Genomic DNA, 20804 nt, shown 5'->3' with positions numbered 1-20804 from the left:
TTTCCTACCACCCCTTGGGCCCAGAGCTCCACGGGACAGGTGCTGGGTTTTATGCCCAGTACCAAGCATAGGGCCCAGCTTAGAATCACTTGCTGGGTAGACATTGGGTAGATGAGGGGAATGACGAGGCAGCTGGGCAGGCAGTGGCCAGAGGCTGAGCCGTCTGAATGTGGGAGGCTTAAAGCTGCTTGCGGCCCCGACTTCAGAGCCAGCTGGAGAAGGTAGCACTGCTTCCGTCAGAGGAGTGTGCCTCCACCCCCGAGGCACACGGCCGGTGGCTTCTGCCCAGACAGCTCAGCAGCTACACACCGGCTTCCAGTGATGCCTTGAAACAATGCATGAAGCCATCTTGGTCTGGGGTTGTTGGGGGAACCAAAAAAATTTGCCCCTGGGACCCTGAGGTCCCTTGGGTGAAGAGGGGAATGCTCCTCGTGTCTGCCTTATTTTCAGAAAAGTTCTCAGGGAAGGAAGTTAAGGGAGATGGGAGATGGCACGTCCTAGCCAGAAAAGGAGCCAAAAGGAAGAAATAATTCCCAAATGTCAGGCTGTGGCCTAGCTCGGGTTGCAGTCCACTTCAGCTCTTCCAGGATTCTCTGGTTTATAGGATGGTATCACTTGAGACTATCATGTTGTTACAGAACCAGCCTACCTAGACAGCCCTCAAACCTGTGTGTGTCTGTGTGTCTTGGGAGATGCTTGGTGATGCAGAATTTGGAAGCCGGACTCCAGAAGTTGGGTGTAGGTTTAACTTCTGCTGTGCACAATAGGCCGGTGGGAGTCTTGAGGACTCTTTCCCTGCCATGGATTATGATTGCCCCCTTGTGGAGAAAATGCTGCATGTCTTCAGAGTGCCTCAGACCCCAGAGATTTCTCCTTAGGGGAATGAATTTAGTCACTTTTCTTTAGAGCCGTCTCTTTAAAACTGGACTAAATATTTTAGACACTGTACTGGGATACAGGGTCATGGTCCTGTAGATATTGAAATGCAAATCCAGAATATCCTTGCTTTGCACCAAAAACACCCTGGACCAGCAACACTTCCCATTCTACAGAAAAGCATTACCCATTTTGTGGCCGGTTCCCGATTAGAGCTCGGACTCCCTCACCACGTTTATTTACACTGTTGCTTTTCCAGCCTAGTGATGGGGAATTGCTTCATCAGTATATGCAGAGAGCCAGTGTCTGGTAACCCCATCATTCTGGAGATTACCAGAACTATGTCAGTACCACTTTTTGTGGGTTTTTTTGTTTTGGGTTTTTTTTTTTTGCAGTACACCTTGTTTTAGATTTCTTTTGGGGAAACATTTGGGGTTGAAATGAACCAGAGGGAGCAGCGGTGGCTAGTTTAGTGGGTTGGCAAATTGGCAGTGATAGAAAACAAATGACGGTTCTCTGTGATCGTACGTAACCGTGACCCGGGTCCACCAGGAGATAGGGAGGTATGTTTTAGAACATCATTCCGAGAGTTTCTGTTCACATTTTTTTATGTGATGGGGGTGGGGCATGGGGGGCCGGCAGAGCTGTTCTCCCATAATGCCAGTGACATTTCTGGTGCAACCCGGGTGTTTTCCTGCGTCTCTTCCCATGCTGCCTTCTCCCCCCCCCCACCCCCCGTTGTGCTCCTCCACTTCCAAATGCCATGTCACAACAGCACTTGGATGTGTTTTTCTCAACTGTCATCAGCTCCAGCTGGCAAGACCAACTTCTTGAAACACAGGAAGCATCCAGCGGAAAATATTTTAATAAAACAGACTCCTCATAAAATATTGTTTTGGGGAGGAAGAAACCAGCCCCACCAATCTGTCAGCATTGTGTCGGGAGACACAAGAAGACAAGCTGGCGGGCAGGAGCCACATCCTAATGGGCCTTTGTTGCTGGTGGTTCAGTGTTGGGCACACGGACTCGGTGCCTGGCCCTTTAATCTGGCCTGGATTTTCTTGAATCACAGATCTTTGTCTCCACTGGGAATATCAAAGTGCATCGGAAACTTAGAGGATTTGGGAGGCAGAAAGAGACACAGGATCTTTGAAGTTAAGGGAAGGATTCAGTCCTCCCGACTTCTTGCCCCAACTCTCACTTCCAAAGAAGGACATTAAGTAATTAACTTTGTGGACAGCAAAACGGAGATGATTAAGAATTAGACAGTCTCCACGGCCTCCTGCAGCAGCTCAGCATCTGGAGTTCGTCGAGGCCCAGTAGCGTCGCCAGCAGCTCTAAGACCACTCCATCCATTGAGGTCCGTTTTTTGCTTTCTAGCTCACGTCCATTCTTGCATCCATTCATTCAGCAAATATCTTCAAAAACCTACTAGGTGTGAGCTTCTTAGGACTTTTAAAGGAGGCCCCAAAGGGAATCCCAGTGCCGACTTCTTTTGACTTGCATTTTCCCAGAAAGAAATTTTTCCCATGTCAAATTTTCTTCCTCAGTGGAAGGTAGGTGTCCTAGCCCCTCAAAACCATGTGATAGCAATTGGAAGAACAATTTACAAAGACTTCTGGGGAAAACATTCCCTCTGTTTTTCTGTTAACATTAGCTAATTAATATTCAGTGACTACTTCTCCTCAAGAAGTATTAGCTACTTACATTATTATTCAGAACAGGGCTGATGGTATGCCCCGAGGATCCCCTGGGGTAAGAGTTGGGGTTAGGAGGAATCAGACAGCTCGGGCTGTGGGTCAGAAGCCAGGTGGCAGTGAGTACAGTGGAGCACCTCATGTGTTCTAGGTCCTCTTAGGCGTCCCTTCCACAGAACAGGAACGCTGGCTCAGAAAATGTATTGACCAGTGTTCCAGGGTCATCCGGTTAGAAGGCGGCATGGCCAGGCCTCCAAACGCTGCTCAGTTTCATTCTCTCCATTGCACTCTGCTGTCCACGGGGGTCCATTGTTCTCCTGGCTTTGCCCAGGGAGACAGCTTTGTGTCCTGAGATGACTTGCCCCGCACACCACCTTCCTCTCTGGGGAAGGTTCCCTGGGGTTGGGAACCAGAGCTGTTCAGTCCTCTTCCTGCCAAGGAGGCAGTGTTCCCTGGTGCCTGAGTGTTCCTATCTGGGGAAGGAAAGAGAAGTAACATTTACTGAACATCGCTTAAGATCATGAAGGGTAGGTGGTAGCTTTACCATTTAACAGATGGGGAAACTGAGGCTCAGAGAGAGACTTTCCATAACTTGCCCAAGGTCTCAGGACTGGAAAGTGGGGAGGGCCTGGCCCTTTCTTCTTCAGCATCCAGGCATTTTGTTAAGAACCTAATTATGACTATGAGCTACCCTGAGTGGTGAGGACGATGGCGGCTGCAGCGGGCACGGTGAGGTCACAGCTCCCCACCTGTTAAAGGTGGGCTTTGGTTATTTCAGCGGGAGCGTGCATGGCTGCCAGGCCCTAGCTTATCTTCCCTTTGGCTTACTAGATATAGGGCAATTTCCCTGTATTTCATCGAATGTGAGACTTTGAAAGAGCCGACAGCAAGCCCTAAAAGGCATTGCTGTGCTAAGTACTGCCCGCCCCTCAGGACCACACTCAGCGAGCAGACAGAGGCCAAAGGCGGGGGTGGGTGGGTGGGGGTGACCTACTGGTCCCCAGGTGCCTCTCTCTTTCACTCTTTCACTGCCATGAGAGTTGGGAGGGAGATAGTCACAAGCAGCCTCCACCTTCTTTAATCTTCGCAATAACCCAGAAGGGTAGGGCTGTCTTCCAAGTCCTGATGGTGACGGGGCTTGTACTCAGTGTGGATCTGAGATGTGCCCAGTCCCAGCCCGCTGCAGAGCCCGAGCTCTTGCAATGCACACCTTGTCCTCTAAAGGTGGCGCACAGAACACCCTCCAGTCACCCGCATCCTGACTGGCTGCAGGCTGGTTATTTGGAGTCCGTTGTACTAAGTGAGAAAGGTCCAGATTCAGCCACCAGGGGCCCGTAAGCCACTGCCCTGTCACCTCCCTGGCCAGAGGCATGCAAAAACATGCTCTTTTCCAGTAATTTTGTTTGTTTTTAAAAATAACCCAATAGCCTTATAGGCAGGCTGGAAGTTAGGGAGAAGAGACAAGTTCATTCATCCCACTAGTTCAGCTCAACAGTGTACTAGCGTTTCTGCAGACTCCTGTCCAGTCTTTTTTCTAGATATATTTTGCAGAGCTGCCAGCTTCCTTGCAATATCCCACAGTACAGACTTGCCTCATGTCCTTGTAAGCCCCATTGGTGGTGACCACAGAAGATCTCACTGTGTGTATGTGTGTGGTCTGCCTGACCGCGCTCCTCTTATGGGATTTGTAGATTGTTCCACGTTTTCACAACTGTGAAAAATGCCTAAGTGAATGTCCTTGTTCTCCAAGTTTTTTCTAGTTTTATGTTATTGTAAGAACAACTACCATTAACTGAGCACTTTACGTATGTTGTTTTGTTAAATCCTCACAAGAACTCTGGGGGCGAGGGTAGGTGTCATTAGCTCTATTTTATAGAAGTAGCTGCCACTCTGAGAGGTGGTCACCGCCCTCGGTCACACAACTAGTTAGTGGCAGAGCTGAGCTTCAAACGCCTCTAACGCCAAAGGCCAACCCTTAACGTCGTATAGGCAGATTTCTGCTCCCTGTTACTAAATAACTTTCTGAAAGAATTGTACCACTTCACACTCCCATCAGAACTGTGGACTCCCTGGGAATCTGCGTCTGGGAGCCCCAGAGGAACGTGCGGCTGGCATTAGAAATCCTTCTGGCCAAGGAGAACATCTGCAGGTTGCGCTGCCTGGGCAGGCTGTGTGTTCACCAAACGGCCAGCCCACACTCCTCAGGAATTGGAGAATCTGCTCTGCATCTGAATTGCACCGCGTGACCCCAGCACCCAAAGCCCCAGAAGATTAAAATAAGATCAGAAGAAGCTGCCAGAAGCATTTAGTGGGAGCTCTGCCCAGAGACCAGGTCTCAGAACACTTTGCAATTGTACCTCTTCATGCTGGTTGCACACATGCGCTGGCAGGAGATGACATGCTGCTCCACCCCCACTTCCCCCAGCCCCAGCCTCCTCGGGACCTGCGCTCAGCACAGCCCCCTGGCTGAGGGTCACAGCCGGACCCCTCTCCCTCCTGCACAGACCCAGAGCTGCCCGAGGGTGGGGGCCTGGTGCGCAGGCCTGGCTGGGCGTCCGCAGATCTGGGCAGCACCCTGGCCCACCAGCTGCCAGTCTGAGACCGTGGGCAAGTCTCTTTGCCTTCCTTTTTTTTTTTTTTAACGCAATGCCTGTTAACATCTCGAAGAACACAATTTGGGAAACTACCCACGGGAGCCACACTAGCATCCCCAGCAGCAGTGAGTGCTGCGGCCTCACCGGTCTGACACTCCCCCCCACACCTCCGCCACGAGCTGCACGCTCCCTCCTCGCAGGGTCACCATGCCTGGGACTTCTGGCATAGCCGTGACCTGCCACGTTGTGCGTCACCCACGCGCACCCACACACGCTTGCCCACCCCGGTAGCCTATGAGCAGGGCAGGGTTGTGTGACCTTCAGCTTTGACTCTTCAACTCCCCGACCAGAGCCTGGCCCAGCTCTGCTCAGGGATATTTACTGAATGAGTGAACAAAGGAATCACTGAGAGCAGCTTACAGCCCAGCGTCCTGGAGACGGGGGAGGGTATCAGTTAACAACCGCAAGTACGTAAAGAGCGCCTACTATGAGCCAGGTGTGATCGGATGTGAATCTGAAGCTACCAGCACGTGCCCAGCCTGGCCCTATGAGAGCCAGAAACTGTGATCAGCCCCGGGAGCAAATCTCCAAGATGCCAGCTGGGCCCTGAGCCCCAGGGGGTAGGGGCAGCTGTCTGGGCACTACCCCCTGGCAAGCCGCCAGGACACCAAGCAGAAGGGCACAGACCCAGTTAACAAGGTGAGAGGCGCCTGACCTGACTCGGGCCCCCTCCCCTCTCCAACGGTGGGGTTCGGGCCCCGGAGACAAAGCCAAGCCAGAGGCCAGGCGTGGAGCCTGAGCTCAGACTGGAAAAGCAGGAGCTGCCGCAGAGCCTCCGGGGATGTGCAGCAGCCCAGGAAAACACGAGACCTCCTCGTCTCCACCACTTCTGCCTCTTGCTTGGAAGGAGGGACTCTCCCAGGAGCTGTCACAGTAGGGCGAGTTAGTTCCAGCTGGAAAGCCAAGCCTTCAGGAAGCCCTCAGAAGAGATGCCCCATCCTCAGGGTGTCACTGAGCTCATTCTCCTCCGAAAGGCTTCGCCACCCCAACAAGCACCCTCCCCATTCCAGATTTCACGTCACCATTTCCCAAGTGCCTGTTTCAGGCCTGGTACTTCGATATATGTCATCTTGGTGAACCTCCCCTGCTCCCCAAAAGTCTTCATAGTGAAGGCACTGTTAGCCCATTCAGCGGGGGAAACAAGGCTCTGACAGGTGCCGTGACCTGCCCTGGGTCCAGCACAGATACCAGGGTCTGCTGGGTCCCGCGTCCGTGTCCACTGCTTTCTCACCAGCCGCCCCCACTGACTGCTGCCACGGTCCCCAGAAAAGACTTTGGCTCTCAGCAGGCAGAGGCTGTCCTCGGGGTGAGGGGCAGTTGTTCCTCACAATCTACACAATTGCTCTTCCAGGTAGGGAAAGTGCCCCCAAGGTGTCCCCTTCCCCGTCTTCCCTCCAGCAAAGGGCATGAAGGGTGGGAAAGTGAAGCCAGACCTCTGCGCCTACGTGAGTGTCCACCCAGCGCCTGGGAAAGGCTTCTCAGCCTGCTGGGCGTGGGTGTGGACAGGGGAAGTCGACGCTAGTGATCTCTGTGGAAGGAAGGAAGATAGACAGACAGACAGACAGAGATGGGTTGATAAATAAATGGATAGATGAACGAAGGTTGCAAAGGCAAAGGGCACCACCAATCCAAGAGACGGAGATCAGGGCAGCTGAGCCCCCCATCACCCCCTGACCTCGCACGTGGCCTTCAGCCCTCACGCTGGGTGGAGGCCCTCCTCCAGCTGGTCCCTGCCAACCCTGCCTGCCTCTTCTCTTGACACCCCACCCCAGCCTCAAGCCCCTGTGCCCCCTCCTCCACAGAGACACCTCCAGGCCATTGCGCAGCCTCTACTGGACTCAGATTAAAAGCCCCATGTCACCTCCCAAATGGAGGCTTGTCCAGCAGCCCCTGAGCCAGGCATGCCCACCACTGCACTGTGGCAGAGCAAGTCCCTAGCAGGGTGGGCAGGACCTGGCCTCATACCCGCCCATCCCCTCTGGACCAGTCCATGTGACAGGAAGACGCCTTCTCATTGGTGATCACGGCTCATTACAGCAGTGAGCCTCTCATTACTGTTCTAAGTAGACATTCGCATACTGCTGAGTACAGAGATCCCATGTCCAACAGGTTCCCACATCTGTCATCAGGCCTTCCTCCCTGGGAACAGTCCCGGCCTGGCCCCAGGCCACACAGGGAATAGCTCCAGTGCAAGTTCCGGAGCGTCCCCCGTGGGCCCTGCACCAAGCTTGTTTCCCCCAGAGACCCCTCTGACTTGCTTCAGAGGCTTTTTCTCTGTTTTTAACCCATGCACGTGCTAAGGTGTGCTCTAGAGTGTCAGCCCTGTGTAGCGGTGCTGGAGGTGCGGCATGGCGGCGTGTCTAGGCGGGGTGCTCGCAGATCATTCTGATGTGCTGTGACATGCCCAGCTGGGGACCGGTGACTTTGACTGGGAAGGTCTTTGAAAGCAGGGACCACCCTATTTGTCCTTGAACACCTAGGGGAGACTCTGCTCAGGGTGAAGCGGCCCAGTGTTTATTTGTTGGCAGGTGACTGTGGCATCTGGGTAGTAACTGAACAGGCACTGGGCACTGTGCAAAGCCCTTTACGAATATTTTCATTCAACTTTTGTGGTAAGACTAACTGGAGGGCTATAGAATCCCCATTTTGCAGCTAAGAAACTGAGGTTCAGGGAGGTACAATGACTTTGCTGAGGTCATCTGGCTGGCACGTGGGGATTGGTGGAAGGCTGGACAGACGGGCCTCGTCCAGGGGCCTGTCCCTGCCTGTCAGCCCCACAGGAGCCCTGTAACCAAGGGATGCCAGAGCGGCCGAGACATTTAAAAGTAAAGATCCTTTGTGCAGGAGCGAAATGATCCTTTTAAAAATGATCACCAGCTCCCCTCGTTACCTCTGGAGACCAAGTCCCTGCTGACTTTTTCCCCTTCTTTATCTCAAGTACATTTAAATGTCAATTAAATTTGAAATATCTACATTTGTCAGCATTTCATTTTGGGCCAGCATGACGTGCTGCTGATTTGTCCACGCGATGTGACACATGAAAAAAACTCTCGAGATGCAGATCTTCCTCATTAAAAAATAAGCCTGTGCGATCCCGGCACGGCAGAGAGCCACAGAGCACGTCCCCGCTTCCTGACGCCGTGTCTCTGACATGGTATTTAAAAAGGAACAGCCGCGCCTGTCACCACTGTCACACGCGCACGCTAGCCGGCGACACGTTAAACCAAACATTAGAAAGGGTTCGGGGAGTCATCTGCATGGGAACTCCGTGCCGAGATGAGGTGGGCAGAGGCGGGAGCAGCCGTGGGAGGTGATGGGATCTGAACGTGATGGACAGCGGGCCTTTCTTTCTCGCCGAGACTCCGGCAGTCCTTGCTGGGTAGCCAAGTTCGCCACGACCTGCCTTTTCACAGACAGCTCTTTGTGTATAATAAAATCCAGGCAAGTGGTGGGTGGCAGACTGCAGGGTAGTAGCTGAATTGGGTTAATGAGGGAACAGGTACGCGCTTTTTTTTTTCATATTCTGCCTTAAGTAATAAAAAATTTAAACCTGGACATGTTCGACGGTTCGTCCTTTATCTCTGACAAATATCTGACTGTATGTTTCATGGGAGAACATGAGCAGCTGAATTTAAATAAGTTTATTTTGAAATCTCACCTTTTATCAAAAGCGGAAGGGGAAACACCCTATTTCACCGTTTCGGGTCCACAGAACTGAAGAGGCAGGATCGCAGAGTGGTTCAGAGTTAGGCATATCTGGATTCCATGCTCTACCCTTAACTTCTGTGTGACACTGGGCAAGTGACTCCCCCTCTCTGAGCCTTGGCTGCTTTATCTGAAAAATGAGGGTGTGATGAGTAATTAATCAGAAACTGTACGGACAGCATTTAGCCCAACACTAGGAAATACTGCTGGTGTCATCATCCTTATCCGTGTGGTCCAAAGCCTGGACCTGAAGAAACTCTGATCAAACCACATGGCAGAGTTCTCATCTGGGTGTTCCATCACTCTTGAGAGACAGATGGTGTATCCAGGAGACACCCTGGACCTCTTCTTGAAGTCAAGACTGCCCGACCAGCCTGGCCTGGCCAGAAGAGCTGTCTGGAGAGGAAAACGGTGAGCTGTAAAGTGAGGCTCCCTGTCTCCCCCCACCTCACCCCCAAGCGCCCTCCGTGATCTCGCGTGTGGGAGGCACTGGATTTTGAAAGTGATGGGAGGTGCAGCAGCCTGAGCTGATGAAGCCAAGGTCCAGTCCAGCACAAAGGCTCTTTGCTCTTGTGTGAATCCAGACATTCCTGGCGTTCAGCTAACGTGCCAAGCTGTGCTCTCTGCTTACTTGTCAAAGCCAGAGGAGGGGGCTGTGCTTGGATGGGTGTTGGAAAGGCATTCAAGATGGATTTGAGGGCCACCCAAAGCCTCATTCAGTTTGACCCAAGCAGAGGTGTGGGTCCCCCTCATACACATCTACGGCCAGCCCGGAGGAGAGGAAAGAGAGGGCCCTGGACTCATCACTTCCTGGCTGGGTGGCTTGGTCACACCTCTCCTCTTCACACCTCTCCTCTTCACCATGAAGTGCTCAGCTAGGACTGGGCCTGCTCACTACAAGCACGCGGGAGGTGCCTCTCGGTTGGGTGCGTGGATGAACAGACGGACGGGTGGATGGACGGACTAATGACAGCCTCATCCTCTGTAAAATCTGTACAGCGACGCCTTTCTGCTTCCTGCTGGGGGGAGTGGTAGAAATAACCTGTGTGAAGCCCGTGGCACAGTGCCTACTTGTGGATATTATTTTAAGCATTTTTCTGAGACTCCCACCTGCCCCAATATACCTAACACGCTCACCCCCAGACGTGGTCCCGTTCTACAGGTCTATATTCTTTTTCATGTTCTTTTCCATTATGGTTCATTACAAGATATTAAATATAGTTCCCTGTGCTCTACAGTAGGACCTTGTTGTTTATCTGTTTTATATGTAGTAGTAGTTTGTATCTGCTGATCCCAAACTCCTGATTTATACCCCCCTTTCCCCTTTGGTAACCATAAGTTTTTCTATGTCTGTGAGTCTGTTTCTGTTTTGTAAATAAGTTCATTTGTGTCATATTTTAGGTTCCACATATAAGTGATATCATGTGATATTTGTTTTTCTCTGTCTGATTTACTTCACTTAGTACGATAATCTCTAGGTCCATCCATGTTGCTGCAAATGGCATCATTTCATTCCTTTGTATGGCTGAGTAATATTCCATTGTATATATGTATCACATCTTCTTTATCCATTCATTTATCGATGGACATTTAGGTTGCTTCCATGTCCTGGGCTATTGTGAATAGTGCTGCTGTGTACATTGGGGTGCATGTGTCCTTTCACATTAGAGTTTTCTCTGGATATATACCCAGGAGTGGGATTGCAGGATCACATGACAACTCTAGTTTTTTTGTGGTTTTTTTTGACAACTCTAGTTTTTTAAGGAACCTCCATAACATTCTCCATAATGGCTGCACCAATTTACATTCCCACCAACAGTGTAGGAGGGCTCCCTTTGCTCCACACCAGAGAGGGGACCCTCTTATACTGCAGCCACGAGCTGAGGAAAGGGGCATGTGCCTGGCGGGGATCCAGAAGAGGGGTGAAGCTGGTGTGTGCGGGGCCTAGTCTCTCCAGTACGCTGGCTTCCAGTCATTCCCTTAGCAAACTTTCCTCTGCACTAGCGCTGTGCCGTGGGTGGGGAGAGAAAGAAGAACGTGCCAGGGCCCCTGCCCTCAAGGACCTCCACTCAGAAATAGAATTGCAAGAGGTTCAACTGTATTAACGAAGCGCTAAGCCACGCAGCCCAAGGAGAAGCCAGCTCTATCTAGGGAGAAAACTCTGCTGGGAGCTCCAGGAAAGCTTTGTAGGAGTGCGGTTTGAGCTGGGTCTTGCAGGCCAGGGGCAATCAGTGCACCAGGCAAAGGCAAGGGCAGGTGGCAGGAGGTGGCAGGGAAGGAACACAGAGGTGGGCGGGGCCAGGCGCAACGCTCGGTGTCTGCCCTGCTTGGAGCTTGGACTTGGCGGCCCTCGCCCCGCCCACCCAGTGTGTTCCACGAGCTGCCCAGAATGCAGCCTGAGGCAGGGTGCCTGCCCCCCTGCTCGGGAGAACAGCCCAGTGCTGGCGAGTGAGAGCGGGTCCCCCAAACTCTTAAACAGACGTGTAAGTCGTTCCAGACACACCTGAACATTAGTACCGCTGACATTTTACCCACCGCATGAAGCCACAGTTCAGAGCAGCAGGCTTGCAGGTGTGAAGCGGGAGAGTGATGAGGTCAGGGCTGTGATTCAGAACAGGATTCCAGCGGCCCTCCTGCTGGGCCTTGTTTTAGGTCCCGGTGGACGAGGCAGGAACCGGGCAGCCTAGCCCCTGTGCTGGCCAGGGCACGTTTCTGCAGGTCAGGTCCTCCCACCCTCTCTCCTGAGTTCAGAGGAGAATGAGCCTCCTAGGCCATGCTCCCACCAGTCCAGGACAGGCTGAGACACGCCTTGTCCCTGACACCCAGCAAGGCAGCCTGGGAGAGGAGAGGAACGCCGTGACCTCCCTGTGCAGCCCCCGGGCAAGTGGCTTCCCCTCTCTGAGCCTCAGCCTCCCCTTCAGTAAGAGGACAAAAGTCTTTGCCTGGCTAACTTCCAGGGACAATGCGAGGAAATGAAGGGTTCAGGTGTGACAGTGCTGGGGAACTCAGCCCTGGGCGCCAGCTTTGGTTCCACTTTTAGAAGGGCAGCATATATTTGGGGAACAACTGGCTTATGACTGGTGATGGTGGACCATAGCAGCAGCCGGTCACAATCCACTCTCCCAATCCCCACAGGGAGAGCTGCTGTCCCTCACTTACTCTCCAGCCCTGGTTCCCATGCACTCTTTTGGACATGTTTCCTCTTCCTGAAATGAAACCGGAAAGGAATTGCATCATATAAGGCAAAGAAAGGAGACTGCTCTGGCTGGGGGTGGAGGGGAGAGGAGATAGCCCCCCATCAGGTACCCCTGTGTCTCCTACCCCACCCACCTCCCCAAAGTTCACCATTGCCCCTGGGATCCTCGGTGTGCGTCCAGCCCGCTGTACAGGGCAGAGGCGTGGGCTGCCTGCTCCCCAGCCGCGTGCCGGAGCAGCAGCCATGGGGCCGGGATTTGAACCAGGGGCTGCGGGGTCCAGCTCCCCTCTCCCAAGCACACACCTCTCGCGGGCCCTGGTCAGTGTATAATTCATAAAAGCTGGCGTGGAGTTTCTCTGGGCTGTGTATGTGTTTGTGTTTATAGAGGTAGAGCTCACAGGTGGCTGACAAGGGAGATGTATTTTTTATAACAATGAATATTTAATTTCCACATCACAGATGAAAAAGACTCTCTGAAGAGGCATCTGAGGGAGACTCCAGAGAGCGGCCGCTAATCAGAAAAGGGCCTTCTCGCGAGTGCCCTTCCACATGGCTCACTTTCTTCTTGAGCTTTTTTATTTTTTATTTTTTCCTGATTATTGAAGTAGATATGCACATTGGAGAAAACGGAGAAGACACAAAAATAAAATTTGGCAGAGGGGAAAAAATCCATAATCCACTAGCTTTTTAAATTTATTTATTTATTTATTTTGGGGGGCTGCTTTGGGTCTTCGTTGCTGCGAGTGGGCTTTCCCTAGTTGCGGCGAGCGGGGGCTACTCTTCGTTGTGGTGCGTGGGCTTCTCACTGCAGTGGCTTCTCCAATGCAGGGGACATGGGTCCCCTAGCTTTTGTTGACATTTAGACACATACCTTTCCAGTCTTTTTTCTGTGCATTTTGCCATAAGCAGATGAGAGAGAATGCAGTATAACTGCAATTCTGCATCCTGGCTTGTAGATTTTTCTTTATAAACATTATAGTTAATGGGAGGATACTCTTCAGCCAACCATACCATAATTCACCTCACCAGATTCCCACTGCGGAAGTTCAGGTGGTCTCATGTTTTATAAACATAGCAGCAATGAACATCTTTGTGCATAATTTGTTGCTACATTGGGGTTATCTAAATGGAAGTGGAATCACAAGGTCATAGATGCATTTAAGGCTCTTGACACAGGTGGCAAACCCAGTTTCTTTTCTGTTCGGGACCAGCTTCCTCACTGTGGGGCCCGTCAGGCCTTCTCCAGGCAGCCTTCTCCCCGGCCGGCAGAGGGAGGCCAGGGTCAGGTGCGGAGCCTCAGGCCTCCTTCCCACCCCGCCACGTGGAGTCCCGAGGTGCCTCCTAACTGTTTTCTCTCTTGTCTTCCTCCGCCCCAGCCTCGTAAAGCCCTTGCGACACTATGCTGTCTTCCTCTCCGAAGACTCCTCTGACGATGAATGCCAGCGGGAAGAGGGCCCGAGCTCTGGCTTCACCGAAAGCTTTTTCTTCTCCGCTCCCTTTGAATGGTCTCTCCTTCCTTCTTCCATTTCCCTGAGCTCGGCTTGGTGACTCTCCGGGGCCACTTGGAGGGCTGGGGGTGGCCAGCTTGCGCTTGTGTGTGGGGAGGGGGTCTGGGGCTGCTGCCTTCCGGTGCCAGCTTGCAGGACGGACGCCCCCTCTGTGTGCCTCCTCTCAGGGCGTCATTCTGCCAGCCCCATGGGGGCTGTGACCATGGGGTGAGGTGACGAGAGTGACTGGGCTCTAGAGGTGTGAGACAGGAGCATGGGTCTCATTCCTTTGGGGAAAATGCACTTGGCTGTTAACGGAATTGGTGGCTGCGGTTTCAGCTACAGTTGGCCTGGTTGTTGCTGCCCGAGTCTTCCTTTATCTCAGCACATCTTGGAAAGCCATGGAGATGGAGCGTCAGATTTTAAGTTTTCAAACAACGTTACCGATGAGGAATGTATGTATTAATGCTGGCATGTCCAAAGGTTTTACTGACCTGCCTGACTTCAAGATAATTTTTATCATTATTATTTATAGCCTAAGCCTTCTTCTAATTACAAATTGCAATAAAGAAAGAAAGAAAAAGAAGGTTCACCACGATCCAGCCGCCCCTGGAATTGGGCTTTGGTGGCCGCCCTTTCTTTGCAATTCCTGCCTCTCCACGCACAGGCTTTTCAGGGCTGGGACTGAGCAAAGGGACAGCTTTGGTTCTGTGTGTATTTGTTTGCATGGTGTTTTTAATGGAAGCCTCTAGGGGAAGGGAACTGCCCACTGCTGAACACACACAGCAACCCTTCGGGGAGTAAACCGTTTCAGCCAGATTATAGAAGAAGGACTCTTCCCCCACCTTCCCCCTCCCAGCCCCCTTCACCATCTCCCTGCTCCCAGTCTCTCCCCCGAGGCTGGGCCTGTGAGTTCCTCGGGGCACCTGATAAACCCAACAGCTCTGCTCCTGCCACTGCCCGCCCCCCAGGGGAGGAGGGTCCTGGCCCTTTCTGCCACCAGCTCACCTGTGACCACGGGCAAGTCAGTCCCCTCCTGATGTCCTCACCTAGAGCAGTGGCCTAAGCCAGTGTTGCCCAAGCTTGGAATGCCACCTGGTCTGTACAGTGAATCTTATTCTTTAAAACTAGAAGAGAAGCCTTGTCCTAAGCGATAATATTCATGGTATCATAGGCTTAATATATGTTATTTCTATTATTAATTAAAGTAAAGATAGCATCATTGGAATAAGAAAAGTTCATCCATGTATCAACTTAAAATCACCTTGCAGGTAAAGGCACCCACACAGGTAATGTCCAAGGACTCTCCCACCACGGAGTCCAGCAGGTCACGTTCTTTTTAAATTAATTGATGCCTTAATTATTTAAAGTAATGCTCACTGCCTGAGCCACGATCTATGAAAAGCATAGCCTTTTGTGTGTGTTTAAAAGGGAAGTGGCCATCTCAACTCAAAGCAAAATGGGTTCCTTCTGAAGAACTCTACTTCCTTAACTACGAAGCACACTGGCTTTTCTTTATCTCCTTCACTGTGTTCAAACTTGGTTAAAGGAGCTTGGTCAGATGGCTTAGTCAGAACAAGTGAGAGACTTCAGAAGTCTCTCATACTTGGCTTCCATTTCCATCTCTTGCCAGGTGCTGTGTGACATAGGTTCCATTACTTAGCCTCTCTGAGCTTCAGTTTCCTCATCTATAAAGTGGGGGGTGTGAGTCCTACTTCGTGGGCTGCCTGTGTGGCTTCAGGGAGTCAGTACAGTCTGATGCAGTCCTTGCCAAGAGTCAGGGCTGTTAGTTGAGCCCCTTCCCTCTGCCAACTGTCCCCTGCCCAGGTTCGTGCAAGTGGGCCTCCAGGACCAGCAGGTGGCACCCTTCCCCCACTTTACCAGAGCCGTGGGCAATTTCTGCCTGACCCAGGAGCCAGAGCCTCATGGTTGGAGGAGGTGGGATGCTGCTCTGGCCCGGGCTCCACTAGAGGTCTGGGCAGCGTCCTCCAGGTACCCCGGGGCTCAGGCTTGTGAGAAGGGATAGCAAGAGGCACCCTGTGTCACCTGCACCTGGTTGACTGCAAGGTTTTGGTGCATGAATGCTGCTAACAGCCTCAGCATGCCTGCTGGGCACCAGGCACTGTATTTGCTCATGTAGTCTCCACCACCAGCTGCAGGGGAGTGCAGTCTGGAATGGGGGAGCGTATGAGGCTCAGAGAGGTGGTGACTTGCCCAAGGTCCCACAGGAAGAGATGGCACCAGGGCTGGAACTGAGGTCTGCACAGGCTGAGGCCCAGATGGTTCCCCACTGAGGATCCTGGGGTGCACTGGGCAGCTCCCTGGGGAGAGTTCTCCCAGCTCAGTTCCCACGAGCTGTTCCCAGGACCTGCTGCAGGGGTGGGAGTGCAGACTGTGGGCTCAGGATTGAGTCTTCCTGCCTGTTCCCTCTCCAGACGTGTCCTATTCCTCACGCCTTGTGTGAATGGCGTGTGAGCCCACTAGCCAGTTCTACGGTGGGTCCTGTGGTTTGGAGGAAACTAAGTGGGCCCCCCAGTGCAAGCTAGAGCCAGAGCAACTTGCCCAAGGTCCCTGAGCGAACAGAAGCCATGTTCAGCCCAGGTCTGTCAGAGTGCCGCTGCCCAGACGCCTACACTCTCAGGGACCCAGGACAGCTCTCCTCTCCCAAGGCTCCCGGGTGTGCTCCCCGAGGCCTGGAAGTTCTCGGGAGTGAGGGCTGCTTGCTCCTCCCAGGGAGGCTCTGAGTAGGAGAATCCAGCCTGCTCTGCCTCCTCCCAGGCCGCAGCCGTATCGGACACTCAAGGAGTCAGACAGCGCCGGAGACGAGGCGGAGAGCCCTGAGCAGCGAGCGCGGGAGCCTGTGGGCCCCACCCCAGCTCCGCCCGACCGGGCTGCCAGCATCGACCTCCTGGAGGACGTCTTCAGCAGCCTCGACATGGAGGTCCCACTGCAGCCGCTGGGCCAGGCCAAAAGCTTGGAGGACCTTCGGCCCCCCAAAGACCTGAGGGAGCAGCCGGGGACCTTTGACTATCAGGTATGCTGGGGAGGGGCGGGGGGCGCTGGCGGGGGGTACTTTCTGCACATGAGGTAGATTTCCCCATGTGACAGTAAAAGACACCAAGGGAGAAACAGTGACTTTTCTGAGGTCCTCAGCCAACACTCAGAGTCACTCTGACTGCAAATCCTGCCAGGCCGGCCAATGGCCACACACCCCCGCACCCCCTCCGCCCCGCTCACAGGGATCACTGGAGAAGATGCTGGAGCCTGATGGAAATCTGCCCCCCACTTCTGCTTATGCAGCAGAGGTGGGCAGGGCTATGACCCCTGGTGGAACTGGGATTAATGATCCCAACCCCACCAAGGCTCCTTGGAGAGCCTATGAATCAAAGTTCCTGGGCTCTGGATAGTAGCATGTGACCCCTGACCTTCCTTGTGACTTTCAGTCAGGCACACCTCCTCTCTGTGCCTCGGTTTCCTCACTTGTGACGGGGGGCTGCTGACTCTGCAGTCCTTGGGTCACAGTGTGGAATTCACAAAGCTCCCACGTATCTGATGATTCATGCTTGCCCCTCTGCAGGGAATTGCTATTCCCAGGCTGCCCACGAGGGAGCTCAGGCCAGGAGAAGGGATGTGACGCCCAGGTCGTGGGCCCTGTAGGTGGCAGAGCTGGGACTTGAGCCCAGCGCTCCTATTTCCTTCCCAGCCAGTGTGCCTTCACCCAGGCCCCGAGCCTCACTTGCCCTCTTGGGCTAATGGGTGGTTGAAAGTGCCCGCACGCTTTGAAAAGTAAAATGGGCCACCCCAGTAGAGGGTCAGTAGGTGGAGTCCTTTTCCTAAAACTACTTGGCAGCACTGGTTTGAAAAGACAGAGCCTTCTCTGGAGGCCCTTTGTGCCACCCAGTGAGAGAATCCCGGCCTCTAGTGCAGACAGACCTGGGCTTGCTTTCTGCCACCGACCTGGGCCGAGCCCCCAACTGCTCTGGGTCCCAGGGACTAGTCAGCCACATTCCCGGGACCACAGTCCCAGTGTCCACCTGGCACACAGGAGGGCGGGGGGGCGGGGGGGAGGGGCACATGCTGCCTGCCAGTCTGTCTCAGGTCAGCCTGTGGTCATTGCCTCCCTCATTCCCTCTAACAGAGGCTGGACCTGGGCAGGAGTGAAAGGAGCCGTGGGATGCCGGGAGCCTTGAAGCTCGCCCACCCACACAACAAGCTCTGGAGCCTGGGCCAGGACGACATGGCCGTCCCCAGCAAGCCTCCTGCCACCTCCCCCGAGAAGCCCTCGGCCCTGCTTGGGAAATCCCCGGCCCTGCCCAGCAGGCCCCAGAACCGGGACGGCATCCTGAACCCCACCGACAAGGAGGAGGTGCCCACCCCCACTCTGGGCAGCATCACCATCCCCCGGCCCCAGGGCAGGAAGACCCCGGAGCTGGGCATCGTGCCCCCGCCCCCCACTGCCCGCCCGGCCAAGCTCCAGGCTGCTGGCACTGCCCTCGGCGACTTCTCCTCAGAGCGGCTGCAGGCGGAGCGGGAAAGGCGGGCTGCCCTGGGCTCAGCCGCAATCCCCGGGCTCCACCCCAGCGCTGCCCCCCAAGACCCCACCGAACTGCTCCAGCCACTCAGCCTGGCCCCGGAGGCTGCGGGCACAGGCAGTGATGCCCTGCTGGCCCTCCTGGACCCACTTAGCACAGCCTGGTCAGGCAGTACCCTTCCACCAGGTCCTACAGCCCCAAATGTAGCCACCCCATTTACTCCCCAGTTTAGCTTCCCCCCCATGGGGACCCCCACCCCATTTCCACAGCCATCACTCAACCCCTTTGTCCCATCTGTGCCAGCGACACTGCCTGCCATGCCCCTGGTCTCCACACCAGCTGGGCCTTTTGGGGCCCCTCCTGCTTCCCTGGGGCCTGCTTTTGCCCCCAGCCTCCTGCTGTCCAGTTCTGGCTTCTGTGCCCCACAGAGGTCTCAGCCCAACCTTTCTGCCCTCTCCATGCCCAACCTCTTTGGCCAGATGCCCATGGGTGCCCACTCCCTGCAGCCCCTGGGTCCCCCAGCAGTCACCCCTTCAAGGATCCGAACATTGCCCTTGGCCCGCTCAAGTGCCAGGGCCGCCGAGGCCAAGCAAGGGCTGGCGCTAAGGCCTGGAGACACCCCACTCCTTCCTCCCAGAGCCCCCCAGGGCCTGGAGCCAGCGCTGCAGCCATCTGCTCCACGAGAGGCCAGAGACCCCTTTGAGGATTTGTTACGGAAAACCAAGCAAGATGTGAGCCCGGCCCCAGCCCCCGGCTCAGTGGAGCAGCTCAGGAAGCAGTGGGAGACCTTCGAGTGAGCGGGCGCTGAGTGCTGGGGGCGAGCTGAGGCCCGGCTGCCCACTGCGGCAGCTCTGCGGCTGGCTGGCCCTGCTTCCCCTGCTGCTATTTCTGTCCAGGTTCTACTGGTGGGAAGGGTTGGGAGCCCTCTCTGCTGCCCCTCCTCCTCTCCACACTGCCCATCTCTGGAGAACGGCACCAGTTCCAGCCTGGGAATCAACCCAGTTCCTGGGCACTTGTCCCGCCCTGCCACCACCCCTCCCCTGCACCCCTGATTGGGTTTTGCACTAGAGAGGTCATCTGGGCCGATGATTGCCCCAGACCCCATCCTACCCAGCTTCCTTCTGGAAACTGCCCACCAGGAGCCCCACGCCGCCTCAGGATGTGTCCTCCTGAGCCCTGTTCTCCTGCCCCAACTGCAGCCCAGCCCTGCACACCCCACCTTGATGGGCGCAGGCATTGGCAGTGCCCTCGGCATGAGCTCGTGCACGAGACGCACATGGTTTGGAGTTTGCAGTAAGGAACCCCCCTCCCCGGCTGGAGGAGCTACTGGCAAGGCATTTCCAAATCCTCTCTAGCAATATGCACACTCGTTCTTTCCTGAGTCTTCACCCCAACCCCCAAACTTCGGTTTTCTGGCTTGGTAGGGACTTGGGGGCTGAGGCATCCTTGCAATCCCTCCCGGTAGCCAAAGCAAGCCCCAGGCAGCCCTGCGTGGGGCCCGAGAGCACCAGCAACTCTGATCTGTAGACGACAAAACGGCAACAGGTAAATCTGAGAGCACCAGGAGGGGTCAGGCTGCCGCCCCGCACTCTCCCTCTGGTCCCCACAGGTTCTCCTGGTCTTGAGTTACTGTCAAGTGGGACTCGGCCTCTTGCTGAGTGGGTCTAAGGGGGCAGAGGTGAGGAGCAGACACCCACATTCCCACTGGAAGACCAGGCTTAGCACCACAGAGGTGCAGGAGTCCCAGCTGCCTGGCAGCTTGGGGCAGGAGGGCAGGGAGCCCCTCTCCAGGCCCCTGGGGAGTGGGCGGGCCTGGCCTCTCACACTTCTTGCAGCCTGGGGGCAGGAGAAGGGCTTGGAGCCGCCCCTCCCTATTTCCCGGAGGCCAGCATCCCCAAAGCTAAGTTGAAACGTTTTGTTATTGTTTCTTTTATCTTTCTTTTCCTTTTTACTTTATTGATTTGATGAATCTTGAAATTGACTAGTTTCAATAAACCAAGTTAAAATGTGGCCCAACCATTTAAGAAAACAACCATCTGAGACATGCAGGAAATTGGGAGCATTTGGACCTCATTTCTCATTTCCTATTTGTGAACGGTCAGACATACAGTCTCAGGGGTGTCTGGCGGGGCAGGGGAGTTCCTGGAGACCTCGTAACCCCGGGGAGCCTGGTCAGCATCCGAGGGGCTAGGAGACCACCCCCTCAGGTTTGCTCTGATGCGGGGTGTGAAGAGCTGCTGGCCCAGCACGCAGCTCCTTCCTCTGTCAGTCAGAGCCCCTCGGGCAAGTCTTCTGTCTAAATCTCGGCAGTGTCCTCTGGCTGCTGGAAGCGGGGGAGCCGTGTCACGTCTGGGCCATGTGGGCACCTCTAGGACACTCAGGTGTTTCAGTAGAGATTCCAGATCCACCCACCCTGGGCAGACCCCTGAGCCCCATCAGGTATAGGGTAGCCCACCCAGTGGGCAGAGTCTAAGGCAAGAGGTACCAGGTGGCCCCAGGGAAGCGGAGCCCACCCCCTGGTCTCCCTGGCTTGCTGGGGCCTGGTGGCAAGCGCTCCACATTCACACGAGCACTGCTGTCTCTCCACTTGCTGGACTGAATGTGAAAATCCAAGGATGAATTGTGTGTGTGCGTTCAATAAAATCTTCTTGGGAGAA

General features: G+C 54.4%; 1 protein-coding gene across 10 annotated transcripts in view; it reads left to right on the top strand.

Annotated features, from left to right (window-relative positions):
- DENND1A (DENN domain containing 1A) overlaps positions 1 to 20804 on the top strand; it is a 540810-nt gene extending 520006 nt beyond the window's left edge. For 7 of the 10 annotated variants that reach the window (XM_073806587.1, XM_073806589.1, XM_073806585.1 and 4 more), the window contains 3 exons: positions 13505 to 13633; positions 16394 to 16649; positions 17754 to 20804. In XM_073806587.1, the coding sequence (XP_073662688.1) occupies positions 13505 to 13633; positions 16394 to 16649; positions 17754 to 18944 (1576 nt within the window). In that variant the 3' untranslated portion in view covers positions 18945 to 20804. The remainder of the gene's footprint in view (positions 1 to 13504; positions 13634 to 16393; positions 16650 to 17753) is intronic. The other 3 variants (XM_033858564.2, XM_033858566.2, XM_033858569.2) reach the window with 1 other exon arrangement.

The sequence above is a fragment of the Tursiops truncatus genome, chromosome 6 (genome assembly GCF_011762595.2).
Source record: "Tursiops truncatus isolate mTurTru1 chromosome 6, mTurTru1.mat.Y, whole genome shotgun sequence".
Lineage (NCBI taxonomy): Eukaryota > Metazoa > Chordata > Mammalia > Artiodactyla > Delphinidae > Tursiops > Tursiops truncatus.
The sequence above is the reverse complement of the archived record's forward strand: the minus strand, read 5'-3'. Positions and strand labels throughout refer to the sequence as shown.